The following is an 18,433-nucleotide window of genomic DNA, read 5'->3' as shown; positions in this document are numbered from 1 at the left end:
AAAAAAGCAAGCAGAGGCTCAGTGAAAATGAGGCTTTATAGTTGTACCAATTTAGCACTGGCATCAAGCAACTGCACCCAATACAATTCATACAGCAGCCACTGTTACCTGCTTGGGCGATGAGTTTTGTTTTTTCACTTCCCTTTCTCAGATACACATCAGAATACTGTAACTGACAATTTTATTTGGTTATCAACAGCATGGCTTCTTGCACTTCACATTTCTTCCCACGGAAAGTTAGGAGGCTATCACTTCCTGAATGTTACTCCAGAGCCAAAGTACAGTCTAGAGAATTAGTAAGATAATCGTGAGGCTTTTAAATACTTGGATGTTACAAATATATTTGTTTAAAGCCTAACAGCATCACAGGAAAGTGGAAGTTTACATACAACAGTTAAGTTTATGCATAATAGTCTGTCCAAACTTCTGAGTACCCAACTACTTCATCAGTTTTGTTTAATAAATACGTAAGAAAAAGCTGGATGACTGGTGTTTAAATAGGCAGCATCTGACTATTCACTGGAAGTCACAGTAAGTTTTCCATCAGTACCATAAAGATTTGAATGCACACTAATTTAATCCTTAAAGTCAATATACCACACTTTTGTGGAGAAGCACATAATATGCAAGCAAAGACTGTCTAATTCCCAAAGGATGGAACAGTTCTTAAAAATACACTCCATCCCTATAAAAATACCCATCCTCCTCTGGATACAGAAGGGATAAATAACAAATATCAGTGACAAAAGCAGCAGCTGTTTTATGCATTCATACAATCAAGATCTAAACCTTTAGAGCCGATTACCTAGAAAACACACAAGAGTTACAAGACAAGTTTAGGATACATCTTGAATCACACTGTAAGTGTTCATGCAGAAGCTGAAGTTAATGCAATGATCTATCCTCTATCACAGCAGCTCGTGCTTATGTGCAAATGCAAGACTGTTACACTCCAAACAATAGTAAACATTAAAACACAAGAATACTTCACAATGACATAAACAGCAGTTAAGTTGTTTGTTCCAGCAGTTATTGCGCTATTTTCTGGACATCTCTCCAGTTAAAGGCTGCAGCAAGGTCTAATACCATCTTTTTTTTGTTTGTTTTTGTTTAGAATGCATAATATACGTTCTAGGCTTTGGTTCACAATTAAATCTCCAGATGTTTTAATTAAGGGCAATGGTCACCTTGTGATTCTGATAGTGGCAGACTGAGGTAATACAGCAATCCTCTTAAAAATAATAAAAACAAATTTGTAAGTGAGGCATCTATGGATATTCTGCAGGTGACCTGCAAATGCATTGACATTCTCATTTCAGAAAAATAAAAAGATCTACATGGGTGATTTGTCATTTACAGTGCCATCCAAGTACAGATTTTTCTGCTGAAAATGCATAAGCTGAAGTAAAACCTACCTAAAAGAGTAATACATTTAGGCATAGAAGATACAAGCCCTGTCTTTATGAAAACAAAACAAAACAAAAAAGAGAGACAAACAGTAATCACTGCTTGTCACTACTGCACCAATATTATATACCCTTCAAAAGATGAAGATTTATTAAAGCTATACAAAAAAAAGCAGAGGCAGTATTTTTTTTTTTTTTAAAGATAGGCCACTTCTTTAAATCATAGTTTGTGTATAGTCTTCCAACTACCCGTACCCTGTTACAACAGGATTACAACTTGTGGAACTAAAAAGCTAAATATAGTAGTAAAAATGGGTGAATTCCTATTTGCAGAGACCTCTGAGCATATTACTCAAACACAGAAACAGGTAAGACTCCATGACTGCTCCTGTTTAACCTCAACCATTATATGCAACATATTAGAGAACAGTTTGAAATATAAATTAAAATCCACATATTTCCAAAATAACGGGCGATATTAAAAGAAGGTCTTACAATACTGATGCCAATATTGTTAAAATCCAGTAGGCACTAAATTCATCATACTGCAGCACTCTGTATGTAACATGGTTTAAAAAAACAAAACCAAAACAAAACCAGAAAACCACCAAAAAAACCCCAAACAAAACAAAACACAGAAATCCTCCTCAAGCCCCCAGCTCCCTGTCAGGTACAGCTCCTGCAGTACCAGGAGCTGCAGCAAGTCTAAGAACTGACCTTTCAGGCCCACGGGAGTAGGAGTGTGAAATACAGCAGTGCAACTCCTGGCAAAATCACTGGAGCCCCACCAGCAGCTTGGTTTTCACTCTCTCCTTTAAGAACAAATATAAGAACCCACAAAAATGGTTCTAAGCGAAGACTTACTGCAATCACCCAGCCAACAACCCCGTGAGAAGAAAGAAACCCACAAAGCAGTGCTTTCACTACAGCCAAAACTATTTCTTCTGTGCTTAATTTAATAAAGCCTCAGCTGACATAGTGAGTACTGCCTGTTTGCTAAGATTGTATTTTATAATAGTTGCATATTTGTGATTTTCTTATTTATTAATGTAACCTGTTATGGTCTCATTCTACTTATTACTCTATCTCATATTCCACATCTACATTCTAATATTCATTGCAGAAGTTACACTTTTTCTTTAAAAACTAAAATGTAATTAAAAAATAAAACCAAAAACTTATTTAAAAAAATCCCTAAATTGCTGCAGTTATTTCAGATTTCTCAGGGTTGTTTTTTGTTTGTTTGTTTTTATTCTTTGTTTTTATGGTGCAAATTAATTAAGACTTAATTGATAAGTCAGATGTATTCTGACTCCAAACAAATGAGAAATGGTTTTATTGCTGGGAGAAAGGAGTGGAAGGTCTTTAAACACCTCATTGGCAAAATATTTTCAGACTGTCAACCACCATCAGCTGTGTTTTGGCTCCAAGCTTTGAAAATAGCCTTTCAAATTACAGTTTTTATTTTAATGAAATAAATAGGGTCATATTTTCCCCTTTCAACTGGTCTGTAAAATAACAGAGGGTCTTTTCAACTAAAATAAAACCCAATAATTTTGGATATCCAGCGTGTTGCTAGTAACACTACCAGGTATACTTGTTCTTTTCAAGTAATAAAAAAATCTGCATACTGTGATCTTGAATAACTAAGCCTGGCAGGAGACAAAAAAACAGAACAAAAGAAACAGCATTACTGGCCTAATCCTATGGCATTAGGAACATTGCTCATCACTTTCATGTGTGTCACCAAAGTGTCTTATCAGTGCATATTATTATGTGCTGAAATGCAACAAAACTCTTCAGAAAAATAGTTTTAGGCATGTTCATACAAGAGGATGTACAATATATTTCTTTTATATATACATATATATGAATGTGTATATATATATATATGGTATCAGCTTCAACCTGTACATAGATATTCTGAATTTCATCCTTGAAACACATCCATTTGAAACCCATGGATGGCTTTCCAGGAAAAAGTGCTTGACTGAGTTTATCCTGTGTGAACATGCCTGTCTTCTGTGCATTTGCCCAAGTAGAGATCTTTATGATCGATCCTTTAAGGATACATGTCTCGGAGGTATTAAAAAAAAAAAAGAAAAAAAAAAAAAAGAAAGTAGGAAAAAGTAATATTGCCCTGATGATGCAAAAAGAACAATGCATAAATGAAGCAGCTTGGATTTTAAAAGTTATCTTGCATTCTGCAGCAAACAATTTTTAAATAATTGTTGAAAATCTACTTCCTCCATTTGTGTTATTGCTCCCCACTTGTAAATCTGTTCATTACACATCAACGGTACACAGAGGTTCACTACCAGGTTGAGCCGATTCCACTATTGTCATCTTGGGTTTCTTTCGTGTTTCTTCCTAAAAGGATATGAAACAAATCCCACCACAGTCATAAAGAGAATATAGTAAGAAAACACTGTTTTAAAATTTTGAAGAATTTCAGTCAAATTTATAGGTCAATCTTTGTGGAAGGCTAACTTGTTCTAATGTTAAAAATAAGTTTACTGAAGTAGATAAAATTAAGTTATAAACCCATTTAAAAGAGGATTAAAATCTCTCTAAAAGTGGCACGCCCCCCAAAAAAAAATCAAGCTTGCAAAAATACTAATAATTGGTAAGTCTGACCCATGACGTTCTTCCTGTTTATAAATACAAAAGAGCATTGGACTAGATGATCTTTCGAGGTCCCTTCCAATCCCTAACATTCTGTGATTCTGGGTGATATACTCACTCTTTCTTGTGCCAGTTTTTTCATTTCTTCCTGTAACTTGTTCAGGATGTGCAGATTTGGCTTGTTCTTTTTGGCATACTGCTGAAGCTCTATCACACTTTTATCAGATGTTTCCTATTCAACAGAACCACAAGCAACAACAGATGAGTTTTTCTGATAAAAAAAAAATTAAAATACACAGAGCAGAAGTTTAATCTGTGATAATTGTACTTCCTTATGTAATAACACATATTTACATGAGTTGGTTTAATATTATATAGGTTATATAATTTCGACCTGGAAGATGCATGATTAACAGAATTATTATTGTCAGTGAAAGCATTCATCTTACTTTCTGGCAACAGCAGGGTATGAGAATCAATTCTGAAGAACTGAGAATTGCTCATCACATGCACACTGCCTTTGCCATGACAGGGAACACCACTATTATGCCCGAACAGATACCATTAAAGCTGTGCTGTAACTAAATTTAAAAAACAAAACAAAACAAAACAAAACAGAAAAATACAAAAGCAAAAACACAATCACAAGGTAGGTTACAATCAAACAAAATCATGTTCACCTGTTTAACCATCTTGCTACTCTCTCTACCATACATACGCAAAAGAGAGCCCCAATTTTTCACGTGCGGATGCAGCAGCTGTAGGATTTTCTGAGAAGCTAACTGCTTCCCCACTCTTTTGTTTTTGCCTGTAAAAATAATCATGAAAACGTGTCAATGCTGGCACATTACGTAATTAGATGAACACCAATATTTACTTATGTTACTAAAAATTGAGACACCAGAGAAAAGTAGAACAAGCATATAGCAAGCTAGAGAGCTGAACAAGCACCTACAAAATGGACAACAAACGAGAACAGGAAAAAAGGAAGATATTGTCAGAGGTCACACTAAGTACTGTACTTACACCAGCCTCGCACCGTGTGCTTGCCACAAGTCATGACATACTCGCTTTTCTGATTTTTACCAGGAATCACTTCAAACTTTATGGATGTATCACCCATTCCATGGTTTCTTAAGCACAAACAAAATCAATATCATATACTAAGTAAAATTACAAACAACAGAAGCGGTTGCAGTTATCTTTGACAGTCATTGCAATGGCATTAGATGCATTAATAATACATTTTAAGATATTAATTAATTAAGAATTCTTTTTCAGATCAGTAACTTGAATGGAAAGACATATATAAAGGAAAACCAATTTTATATTTATGTCCCAAAACTAAATCCTAATCTCAGAAGACAAGAGCCATAAACAGCAAATAAAAATTAAAGGAAGATACAAGATTAACCAGCCCAGTCCACACCGTGTCTCTGACAGCCACAGCGAGTGAGTGCAGCAGGCTTGGCCAGCCCATAAATTTCCAAGTTCTTGACAAACCCTGTGGGTACCAGCAACCAAGCAAACAATGTGTCCCAACCCAAACACCTGCACACAACAGAATTTGCTCCTTAAATCTGCAGCCTTACCTTTTAAGGCACTCATGGAGAATCTGATATGGAGACAAGAGTCCAGCTTTACTGGTGAGTTCATATACCCGTGAGTCCTCAATACTGATATGGTTAAAATACTACAAAGGAATTGAAAAGGGTTATTTTGCACAAAGACCTTAATACTCTTCTTAACCCTCATTTCTCCTTTGCAACATTAAACAAATTCTTTTACTCTATGCTTAATACTTTATAAAGTATTTTTAAATCCATTATGGAAGTATTTACTAATATCAATCGAACTGCCACACCTAATCATGTATTTGTAGACAGAAATTTAAATAATTCTTTTAACTCTGATTTTACATTATACAAGATGGACATATAAATGACAGTCTTATAAATTCTTCATAATGCTTTCTCCCTCAGGACAAGGTGGGTTTATTTGTTTCAACTAATTATGAAGTTCTACTTACTACAATGCTGTGGTTTAATTAAAGAAAACGTAAGAGCTATTGGAACGTTTTATATTTTATTTTAAAACAAGGGAAAAAACTCTCTGCATTTTCTTACTGACTATTTCAATATTTCAGGGCATAAATTACAGGTTTAAGTTAAAACAAGTGTACAAAAACCTCATTCTATATATATTACTTTTAAAAATGAAAATACTCCTTTCAGATTGATCATGGATTTATCCTTCACTCCTTAATCATGGTCTGTTACATGCTGAATTGAAAGTGACCGTATCACTGATGAACTAGCTATTTCATATTTCCAATACCTGAAAATACAGCACATGCTCTCCACTTAAAAGAAACTTTTCCTTTGGATTTTCTCAAATGTCACTGCTTAAAGTCCGAAACTTTATCTGTCTGATATGGCAATAAGTAGCTTTCATAGCGAAGTGAAAAATGTCTCAGAAGCCTGGGCACTTTTAGTTCTTACTTGGTCTTCTAAGACGAGCACAGAAAACCAGACAGCATCTAGCTCTGAACCTTTCAAGGCATCAACTAGAGGATTCTAGAAGCCAGGACAGTACAGGCAGTCTAGTGTCTTGGAGCATTTCAGGTCTTTGGAAAGTGACCTGATGTTTCAACAAGGGACTAAGTCTCTGCATCACAGAAAATTTTCTGATCGGTTCCAGTAGAAGAAAAAAAAAAAAAAAAAAAAAAAAAAAAAGAAGTATTTCCATTGCCATAGATCTTGCTCTAAATGAAGAATTTCACATTTCCATCTGACTGAGGAAATAACATCATGAATTTTCATTAGTATTTCTGACATTGAAGGTGTAATCTTTTTAAAAATAGACTCCAATGACAGCAAGCAGGCAAGAGTTCAGTACCTCAAGTTCTTCACTGTCTTTGGGCTTCTCCTCAGAGGTCTGTTTAACAAAGTCAGGAATAAGGATTTCCAGTGTAGCTCGAGCTGCAGAAAATAATTAAACATCTTGATTACATTTATTTTAAACAATGATTGTAAAGAAAAATAGTAGAATGAAACACTCTTTAAGCAAGCCTCACATCTCCCCTAGAAGCATCCACTCCTATTAGAGAAGAACTTTACCGATAAGATGGGCATCTTCTTTTTGTAAGAAGTATATTCACTTGCACTTCATAAGGAAAAAATAAAAAAGAAATCTACTTTTTCAAACTGATAATGAAACTCTCACAACTAATGAAACTAAGGAGAAACTGATTTTTGCACATGCTTATAAAAGGAAAAAAAAAAGATAAACCAGTCTCATTTTACCAGTGACATAGAGCCCTTAAGACCTAAAATCAGAGAGTTGTTACCATCCCTTTGTTGTTACAGCCAAACCACAGTACTGTATCACTAGGGCACTCAGAACCCTAATGTTGTACAAACAGCACACCCAGAATTTGCCTGAATTTTCACAGCAAAATACAAACAATCCTGAGCTGGCTTTTGGTGATTTAGCTACACTGACATATTTCACAAGTGCAGAAAGTACCACAGGTACATTATACATCTTTATATTTTAAGAAGTTATTTTTTCTTGATCCCTGTGCTACAGATATTTAAATCTGGAGATCAGTAAGAAGTTCTAATGTGTCAGATGCAGTCTCATCTAGATCTTAATTACTTACATATTTATTACAGACTTACACAATTAGAACTAATTAATGAAGACAAGTACTTGGAAGTCAATAATGATAGTTCAGTGCAATTGTTTTATTACAAGTAACAGAACCAAAACAACCAAAAGCTTGAGGGGTTTTTTTGGTTTTAAAGAGCAAAGATTTACATTTTGCTAAAATCCACACACCAGGTGTTTACATAGCAGGTGAGAGTGTCAATACAAACCCCCCAACACATTCTTACTGGTCTGATCATCAGAAACAGACGCTCTTACAGCTACTCAGTATACATCAACAGTTTACATGCTAAGTTAACATACGAAGTTTCTTCATAGTTTCCTATCCCAGTGCATTGTTGAACCTAGGGTTGTCAGAAGAGCCTCTGCAACACTATTTATCACTATTAACAAAATTATTCCTACTTACTATTGCAAATATGTCATCGTCAAAGCAGAAATGAAAACAGGTAAAAATTCAGGAGCTGATATTAAAAAAGAAAAAATGTTACCAGCTTTATTCTTGGCAAGTTTTTTGCTGCTGGCAGTTCCTGCCCCATAAGTTACTCCATCAATAATCACTGAGGCTCCAAAAGGTTCACTTGGGTTCTCTGGAAACAGAGGAGGAAAGAAAAAGAAAGCCTTTCAGAACTCCCAATGTGAAATACTCCTCATGAACATAAAACACCACCACTACCAAGATTTGTTTTCTTCTTCATTTCAGCTTCAAAAGGGATGGAAATTGTTTACTCTCCAGAAAGACTGAAGAATTGCTTACTCCAATATATAGAAAACTAACAGTTTTCCATTAACAGAAACTTACCACCATGTACTTCATTATTCCAAATGAAAAACTACATTTTAAGACATCATTTGTAATCTGCCAGAATTCAAATGTTAATTCCAAAGTTTCTGCATCACCAATATAGTATAAATACAAGAACTACACATTCAGATATTAAAAATTCAGTTACATTATGTAAGGCATATATAGGAATAACATGATTCTGAATAATTATAGATTCCACGCTAAACGAAGATGCCTGACTTGTAATTCCTTGGATGCTGACTGCAGGACTTAATACTTTCAAGCCTGCTGCTGAAAAAGGTGTCATTTCTTCCCTTTTCCATAAAATACCCCAAAAAACCTCTGGCAAAAGTAAAAATGCAAGGAACGTATGCCACACCACTTTGTAAAGCAATCTCAAATGCAGCTAGATAAAGCAATCTGCCTGAAATTGACAGAAAAAAATCCATCATTAATTTTATTAGTTATATTTGCCATATACGCAACATTTTTAGATTCTTGGTTAAGCATCAAATGCATTGCCCCACAATATTTATCTGAAATTAAATTCTCCCTGAGTTTTTGTTTTTCTGAGTGCTAGCATCACTTGCACAGTCTCAGCACAGTCTAAGTCAGGGAACTACCAAACCACCTCTCCCATCACTGACACAGAATAAAATTGAAGGCTGTTTAAAAACACAAACAGATATCCATCTATATATCTAAAAAAAATACTGTATTTTTTTAACTGGAAGAAAATCAGAACAAAACTACAAAAATCCATTTTCACTTCGACAAGTTTTCCAAGTAAAAACCCATACTGTTATTTTAAACCATTCTTATTCTCAAAAGCCATGTTTAAGACACAGAAAACGTTTCTTAGCTACTCACAGTAGACTTTCAAGACATCCCCTAGGAAAATGTCCATAATTTTGTTTGTTTGTTTTTCCAGATATCCAAGCAAGAGATAAGCCCTTCAAAACAGCACATGGTTGATTAAAAAACTCAACAGACTTACCACATTCAAAGAAATTGTAAACAGGTCGAACCTTTAGGACTCGTTGCATATATTCATGCAGTATGCAAACTTCAGATTTCCCATTGGGATTAATGACAAATTCTACAAAAAAAGAGGGGGAAAGGGAAGACAGCTAAGTAGTTCCAGTCTTAAAAGACAATTTCTACTACAAACAAATAAATAAATCAATTACTAGCTACAAGGGATAAATGCCTGCTCAAATTAAATGCAATGCTGTTGAATAAGACAGGGATAATTATGACCTCAAAGTCCATTTTCTCCAAAAAAGTATTGAGAAAAGTCTGAGAAATTTCTATCAACAGCTGGGAAGTGCACTAATTATGAGCTAAGTCAAATATTCTGTGTTCAATGTTTGCAGTCCCATGGTCTCTGGACCTCTACACACATTTTTGGCAGCTAAGATCAATTAGAAATCCTCTAATTTGTTCCTAAACACATGCTGTCCCTCCCTTCTATTAATAGGCACACAGACTTCAAATCCACACACCAGAATCACTCAGGGTTTTTTTTTCCCCATTAAATCCTGTTCAGCAAACCACAGATAAGGACACTGTTCCCTTGCCCTGAATATGCTGTTTATATTTGAAAATCCTATTTTAAAAAAATTTATTTTTTTCCTCAAACAGGAAGAAGTCAAGAGCACAAACCCTGCCTCAGCAGGCACTACGGCAACATGGGAGAGAAAAACTAAGATTTAGATAAAATCTAAAAAGCAAGTCCTTAGTTTAGATGGTTTCAATGTTGCTCTAAACCTAGAATTTAAGATAAAGTATATTAACTGAAAGTTGAACTGCCCCTCCCTGTTACAGGGAATGTTCAATATGCAAATCATAAGCTTTAATTCTGCTGAAGAGAAGAAACGCAGAAACATGACAACGTACAAAACAAGAACAAAACCCAAATCACAGGTCTATGGACATTTTAAATATCAGACTGCAGTTAAACATACGACTATGAGCACACAGCCAATAGAGATAAGAGCCAATTCCCCCAGCTTCTCATCAGACATGATATCCACTCCTCACCACAGGACACCACTGCACACACAGTTCTTTCTTAACTATTTCCATCAAACTGCTATAAATTTGTATTTTTAATTGTAGGTTTTAATCTCGATCAATCTGGCATTTGTAACCAGTCCTTACTTTGGAACCAATTAGAACTCATATACAACCGAGTGCCCGAACAGGAAGGTTTTCAGCAATGACTAACAGGTACAAGTCACTGAAGGAAGTAATGCATTACCAGGATTGCAACCTTAAATAAAAATGTTTCGACTTAGGAATTGTTTTTTTAATATGAAATATATTTTTACAGTATTTTTTCTTTACTATGTAACATGATGGATCAAAGAACACAGAATCCTAGAACAAGAAAGTGGACTTATTACAGGCAGTTGGGTCACATTTAAAACTGTAATTAGTCTTTGATATAGAATACGTGAACTACAGGTAGACAAACTAACCTTTCTTTGTAGGTGCATCTTGAACAGACAAGGTAATGAGTTTCTGATTGGCAGGCAGAATAGGCCGCTCGGATTCTGCCTGCTTCCGCTTCATTTCACGATTGAATTGCCGCCTCTCAGCCCACGTTCTGAATTTTTTTACGGTAACTTGTTCAAAGTCAAAACGCTTTTCAAGATAGCGTCTAAAATCTTCCAGATCTAAGAAACACAAGCAAGTTACTCGCTCTGCTTTACCACTGAGCAAGCATTAAGTTCACTATTTGCACTGTTTTAAACATGTTATAATTTTTTTTTAGATTAGGAGCAAAAGTAGTGGCTTTAGTTCACATACTCAAGGTTACGACGCTATTTTATACTAACAGAACTAATTACAAGTTTTCCTGCTTGTTACTGGGTCAAATGCAAAACATTTGTGCAAACTGTAAAACAAAACAAAAAGAGAACATTTTATTCTGTCACTTGAAGATATTACTAAGCCCTAACCAGCATAACACCCAACATAATTTGTAACAAAACACTAGTGACTGTTCTACTTCATCAACTATTTATCTTCTCATTGCCTGAAACACGGCATACAGTGAGTAACAGCAGTTATGCTGTTAGCCTCAGTTTCCTGAAGCCAAAACTGACTCTCACTGCCTATTTATTAAACAGTGTACCATGAAACACTATATAATGATGGTCTGTGAACTCTATCAGTACCTGCTGGCCCCTAAACAGAATTTAACACAATCATTTTCACAGACTAAAAAACTGCCCCCCTTCAAGTACAGCTGCTTCTCCTTTACAGATGTTTCTGCAGATATAATTAGCAAAAACAAAGAGTAGCATCCCAAGATGTAAACAAACAAAAACAAGCTGCTGGCATTGTTTCCTTCCACAAGGAATTCCAAATGCAAGTCATGCTTACACTTGATCATTCAGTATTTTTTTCAGTAATACAAAACAGATCCTATTTAAAGAAAGAGACAGACAGGTGAACTTCACGAAGAAAATAAGTGCTTACTGGTTTTAGTTTTTCTGCTAAATACTGTTTGTTTGTGGGTTGTTTTTTTTTTTTTTTTTTTTAAATCTTTTGGCATGGCTTTCAGACTGAACAGGATGTGTAATGACAAGGACAAGTCTTATGTTTGAACACTACAAAGAGAAGTGGTAGCCCACAATCCATACCACTATTCTGAGCATCAGTAATTTACATGGATGGTGTTCTCAGGTACACAGTTCTGGTAAGTGGCACAACTCTCCAAGTTCCTCTGTAAGTTTGGCAGAGATTTTGGCTTGACTTCTTTAGGCAGCTTTTTGTATAAAAGCTCTCAGACTTGTATAAATAAAATAATGAAGCCTCACACTGTGCAATTATAATTATATTTGCATAACTTATTCTCCTAGACTTGTGCGAATAAGCAAATCTAGTTTAACTGCATCATTTGTCTTAAGGCTGCATCAAGAGAAGTGTGGCCAGCAGGTCGAGGGAGGCGATTCTCCCCCTCTACTCAGCTCTTGTAAGGCCCCACCTGGAGTACTGCATCCAGTTCTGGAGCCCCCAGCACAAGAGGGACATGGATCTGTTAGAACAGGTCCAGAAGAGGGCCACGAGGATGATCCGAGGGCTGGAACACCTCTCCTATGAAGACAGGCTGAAAGAGCTGGGGCTGTTCAGCCTGGAGAAGAGAAGGCTTAGGGGAGATCTTATAGCGGCCTTCCAATACCTGAAGGGGGCCTATAAGAAAGCTGGGGAGGGACTTTTCGTTAGGGCAGTTAATGACAGAACAAGGGGAAATGGGTTTAAGCTGAAAGAGGGGAGGTTTAGATTAGATATTAGGAAGAAGTTCTTTAGTGTGAGGGTGGTGAGACACTGGAACAGGTTGCCCAAAGAGGTTGTAGATGCCCCCTCCCTGGAAGTGTTTAAGACCAGGGTGGATGAGGCTTTGAGTAACCTGGTCTAGTGTAAGGTGTCCCTGCTCATGGCAGGGGGGTTGGAACTAGATGATCTTTAAGGTCCCTTCCAACCCAAACCATTCTATGATTCTATGATTCTATGATTCTAAGAGTTCATACTGAAAATAGGTATTTCAGCCAATATAGAGACTGCATAGAAAAGCCTACTTAAAGAAGTCACACAAACACGCTTGACAACAGCAATTCATATGTACTCAATGATTTAATTGATTCTCAAACTGAGATAAAGTCTACAGGACTAAACTTCCCAAATTTTCACATTTTTGCATGTAAAACCATTGTACATGGACTCTCAAGTCTTCTGCAAAAATCTCCACTGTATGTTTTTCTTCCTGTCAAAATAAATGTTGATTTCTAATACTGGATCTATTTCTCCAGATCTCTGCACACAAAAAACTGTGCAGAAAGACAACTGACAACTTGATCAGGCAAGATATTATTCAGCTGCCAAGCCTGGAATAAAGCATATGTATCCCAAATGCCACTACCCCAACTCCAGCCAAGAAAAGACTCCACATTCTATACATACCTACAGATTCATCTTTACATACTTCAACTTTGGCCTTAACTTGTCCTAAGGCTCCTTGTGCTGCATCTCCCCCTGAGGGGTCTTTGTCATCTAAAGGCCCAGAATCAGCAGCAGTAGAATCTGGTTCTTCTGTTTGGCAGTCCAGTTCTGAGGATTTATCTAGGTGCTTTACAGGTGATACTTCCCCATTGGGGGTTATGTCATTGTTTTGTTCCCTTTCCTCATTTTCCTTCATTTTTTTGTAATGCAGGCATGGAATGCTACTAAGGGGAGGATCATGTTTCTGCAAATATAAAATAATACAGAAGGTTTCAGTACCTCATGGTGGCCAAAAGCAAAACTCAAAAGCAAAAGATGTAATCAAGGTGGAAGTTATTTTTATTCAGCCTAGGCTCAAGCTTCAATTTGGTCAGCAATCCTATTCTACTCAAGATCTGAGAATGTCCACTCCTATGGTATCTTGGCACTGAAGAACACCAATACTAACCTTTAAAATGCACTTGCTGTTTTAAATCCAAACTACATTCTGTGCAACTACATGCAAATACTATGTGCCTTCATAAAATCCACTGCACTCCCTTGGGGTTTAAGCCCATTAAATTAAATTTCTGCAGATTCCTTGGCTTCATGAAAGTCACATGCTTACTTATGCCAACATGGACTACAAGCCACAGCTCAGGCTAGTTTATAGCTACAGATAAATGATCTAAATGTACTTTGTGGTAAAATAAACCCAACATTTTGCAGCCATATGCTAGAACAACGAAGGCACAAAACAAGACTCATTCACTTTAACTGCCCAAATTAATTGCAAAAATGGAAAAACAAAACACTGTAAGAAAAATCGTATCGTGTTTTCAGAAACAGAGGAGTTTATTTTTCAAGTACTTTAATTCTGACACTGGAAAGAAGCCTACTAAAGCAGAAAAATACTCAACTGTTTGCAGGAACATATCTAAGTCTCAGTAAGTATTTAAATAATTGACAGCTCTCACCCTTATGCTTCCTGTTCCCAAGAAGTATGGTCTAGACCAGGTAACAACTCTAGATTCTCTGTGCAGATATACAGGAATTAGGAATGCCCGAGTTATGGAATGTCATGATCCATCCATCTGGCAAAGGTTCTGTAGGAGGGCGGCCACGACCTTTAAAGCAAAGAATGGCTTTAAACTTGGACAGACTGCTTAGAAGAACAGAAAAAGAATGAAGGTTTTCATTTTTATTGCTTTTTTCTCTCACTGAAAAGATAAAATTACACTGAAACAAGACTAAAAAACTTTTGTAAAGATTTTGTTTTGCTTTAATAAAAAGGCATACGCCTCTAACCCACATTAAATCTTGCAAAATTACAGATTTCATTATGTTTTGAACTGAAAATCGATAGTAGCACTAATTTTTATACAGACTGATTTGTTCATTTCACCAGTAAATTTTATTTTCTCTTTAGTCTTTTTTATGTACTTATATCATCACAAGCACCACTATATTTAATGGAAAAGTCATACTTGCTTTTGAAACAAAGGAGTTTTCCATTACACTTTGACACTCGGGGATAAGTTTTTGTTGAGACACCACTAGACCCAAACAGCCAGCAACGAGCCAGGCTGTAAGCTGAGGCTTTCCTATTATATTTTTCAGCATAAGCACAGTACAAACCAGATCCACATCTACAGCCCTTTATACTTACGTATTCTAGCCAGCAAGAATATTACTTCTTCCAGAAAACAAGACTGAGGTTAGAGTACAATAAGCCAATACGAGGAATTGCACAGTGAAAGAAACAATACTGCAGTAAAATGCTCTCACTCAAGTTAATAATATCTAACCTCACTCCTTTCTATTCCAGAAATTAGATAATGGTCTTACTCCTTCCTACATCAGAAATCAGAGACCAGATTCATCTTAGCTGGGAGCTTCCTGGCAATTCTGCATTAGTATAAAGTTTTGGAGGGAAAAAACTGTTTGGTTTCTTTTTCCAGAACATAGTGACACTGTAAAATACTCCCCTAGAGCAGGTTCGAATTTTAATTCTAATTCAGACTGTTTTCAGTTACATTCTTCTGGATTGTTTCACATTCTTAACTCTTCTTCATTAGTAGTTGGTAACATTTCCATGATGAAACTTGACAAATGTAAGCTACCGACTTTCCTAATAATTTCTTTCTTTACTTAGTATTGCATGCATAAAGACTTCACATATATAATTTCTGTTGCTGAAATTGCTCTAACTCTAGTAGGAAGAAGTTCACAATGACCACAAACAGCCTTCAGCTGTTTCACAGTATTGGAAACAAAAAAACCACATCACCCTTATTCACCTCCCCACCATGGAGGTAACGTTCTTTGTAATTTTTCACAAATCCACACAATAAAATACATTCTCATTACATACAACAGACAACGATCAAAAACACTCCCAAAAATCAACTTCACTGTTCAGGAACATGAAAAACCACATCCTATAGTAAGAAGCCTTCAAACAATCAAATTCTGTAACATATTAACTATTTCACAAGAACAGCTATCCTAAACTTTGCTTGCTGACATACTTTTGTTCTACAGACATAAGCCACGCACAAAAAATTACAGATATTTAATGAACATTAACTTACTTTTAAGTACAGTTTTAATTTTGGTCATCATTGGCTGCACACTTGTTTCTCCATCAGACTGGTGATCACTTTCACCACCATATTTCTCATTTTCTAGTCTCCTTGTTTTGGGTGCTCGAAGACCCTCTTCCAGCAGAGCATCCACATCATTATCAAAGTCATCCTGAAAGAGACTTCATCAGACACTATCCTTCTGGGTCTATTAACTTCCCTTTCCCCTGGCAAGCAGAAAGTATACGTTTTCTCTATGTACTTCCATACAGAGAGAAACTAGAAATTTCCAATGATCCCAGTAAAAAGACTGAAAAATAAGAAAATAAGTTTTCATAAGTGAGAACTGATATTTTTAATGATAAAATGAGTTACAATTTTGTAAAAAGCCTTTTAAATGTTATTTTTAAACAAGGCTATAGAAGCTGCCACACAACTCAGTAGTTTGACCAAAGATAACTTACAGAAGTTTTCAGCCAAAGTTCTGTCTCTGAATATTCTACATTTTTTACTCAAGTACTGCACATTTCTAGAAGAGACTATTTCAGTGAATATCTTTGCATATTTTTTTCTAACCACTCTAAAACCTCTTACCCACCAAAACCCCGTGGCTTTACTTACCTCATATGAGTAATTCAAGGTTTCTTCATCCACTTTATCTCTCTGAACGATTGCTTTAGATGTGAACCCTCCTCCTTCTTCATCTATTTCCATCAAATTGTCGGTAAAATCTTCTAGCTCATCCAGAACTGCATACTCCACTCTCTTTTCCTGATCAATATCATTTTCATCATCCTTCTTGTCATCATTTTCACCCCCTATTCCTACAGCTTTACCATTACTACCACCGAAAGGACAAACATGCAAATCGCCATTGACATTATTAATACCAAAATCTGTATCTGCCTTATAATCCTGCTCAATTCCAGTGTACAGAACTTTCCTGTCTTTGCTTTTGCAGCTCTCTGTAAAGCTAACACTAATCTTTACATCTTTAAGTAACTTAAGATCTGGGGTGAACTTTCGAACTGAAGGTGCATGACGAGCAGTTCTCGGGCTTTGGTCACTATTGTTAGGGTCTATTATAAGACGACTTTTGTAGCAGGCAGATCCCTTTGTGAGCAGCTGTGTTCTGCAGATACTGTGCGTGTCCCCAGCAGGGGTATCTGACTGTCCATCACCACCAGAGCCAACGTCCATTACCTCTGCGTCACTGGACGTTTGCAGGGGAGGTGGTGGAGGCTGTTCGTTAGGCGGCAGAGGTGGGGGACAAGTGTGATTCTCCACATTCATTTCTCTTGCAGGTTCTTTAGGGAGGGGTGGTACATTTTCATATTTCTCCATTTTTAAAACTACTGGGTTTTTTTAAAAAAACAATGCTTTAATAAATGTTTATATCTATATTCCTAACATGCATAAGTCCATCAAGATTCTATTCAATATGCAACACTGATGATTCAGTTAAGCTGACTACATTGTTCTTTTCATTAATGTAGACAGCTTTCAGAATCACTGTCTCAATTATTGGAAATCACAATGCATTCAGCTTAAATAGCTGAAGACTAAGACTGCATCTTCATTGGACAAGCAGGTCTGCCTTTCTTCTTTCAACCTACAAGAAGAAAAAGAACAAAAAAATCTTTGTCACAGAAAAAAAAAAAAAAGGAAATAGTATCCCAGGCAAAAAGAAAAAATGTCACTCCTTCCAGCATGAATTTAAAGTTGAAAAGTGACATTTTTATGGTGAAAAAAAGAAAAAAGCAGGGCATCTTGACACCATTTTGAATGAGGCTGAAATTAGACTGTTTTTACTGCTTGATCTGTACACCAGCACAAGAATATGCTAACACATAGTTGCCTGTGTAATTTGTTGACAGTCTCTGCTTGGTGAGCAGGCAGGGCATGAAGCACAGCATTTGCAGGGACCAGTCTAAAAACTCTGCATCTGGGGGGGAATTCTCCCATTATTTAAAATAACCTGGTATTTGAGCCATACTTACCCACGCAGCAGAAAGGATAATTAACTTACAGTTTAAGACAATCTGCAAAACCAGCACGATTTTAAAAACTATGGTCTTGTAAGACACGTAGTTTTTTGAAAGTTTAAGTTAGATATTTTTGAAATCTCACTCAAGTTTTAACAGGAAATCTCATAATTTGCTAAAAACCTCACACAAAACAACTCTCTAGATAACCACATATTAGACATTTGCTCTTATATTCTGTATTACTATGGGACTATATATTTGTTATGTCTGAGGAATCCAGGTCTAGATAAATAGCATTAAAGCTCAAATTAATTCTGGAAGGGATTTAGAAGCCAATGTTTTAGGTAATTTAACCTGGCAAAAATATTCAATTGCCCTAGG

The 18,433-nt window shown here is 36.1% G+C and overlaps 1 protein-coding gene across 1 annotated transcript; it reads right to left on the bottom strand.

The window, feature by feature from the left end:
• Positions 1-3,345: 3,345 nt before the first annotated feature.
• On the bottom strand, positions 3,346-17,408 carry DGCR8 (DGCR8 microprocessor complex subunit). The gene is given in 14 exon segments (XM_010166773.1): positions 3,346-3,776; positions 4,150-4,263; positions 4,712-4,839; positions 5,058-5,164; positions 5,624-5,724; positions 6,930-7,012; positions 8,195-8,293; positions 9,488-9,589; positions 10,974-11,171; positions 13,462-13,744; positions 14,457-14,540; positions 14,542-14,606; positions 16,074-16,236; positions 16,686-17,408. Coding segments are annotated over 14 exon segments (2,334 nt in total). The 3' UTR covers positions 3,346-3,692.
• Between the last annotated feature and the right edge of the window lie 1,025 nt (positions 17,409-18,433).

The sequence above is a fragment of the Antrostomus carolinensis genome, unplaced genomic scaffold, assembly GCF_000700745.2.
Source record: "Antrostomus carolinensis isolate BGI_N321 unplaced genomic scaffold, ASM70074v2 scaffold16584, whole genome shotgun sequence".
Taxonomy (NCBI): domain Eukaryota; kingdom Metazoa; phylum Chordata; class Aves; order Caprimulgiformes; family Caprimulgidae; genus Antrostomus; species Antrostomus carolinensis.
Note: the sequence above shows the minus strand (reverse complement) of the source record. Positions and strands in the feature narration are given on the sequence as shown.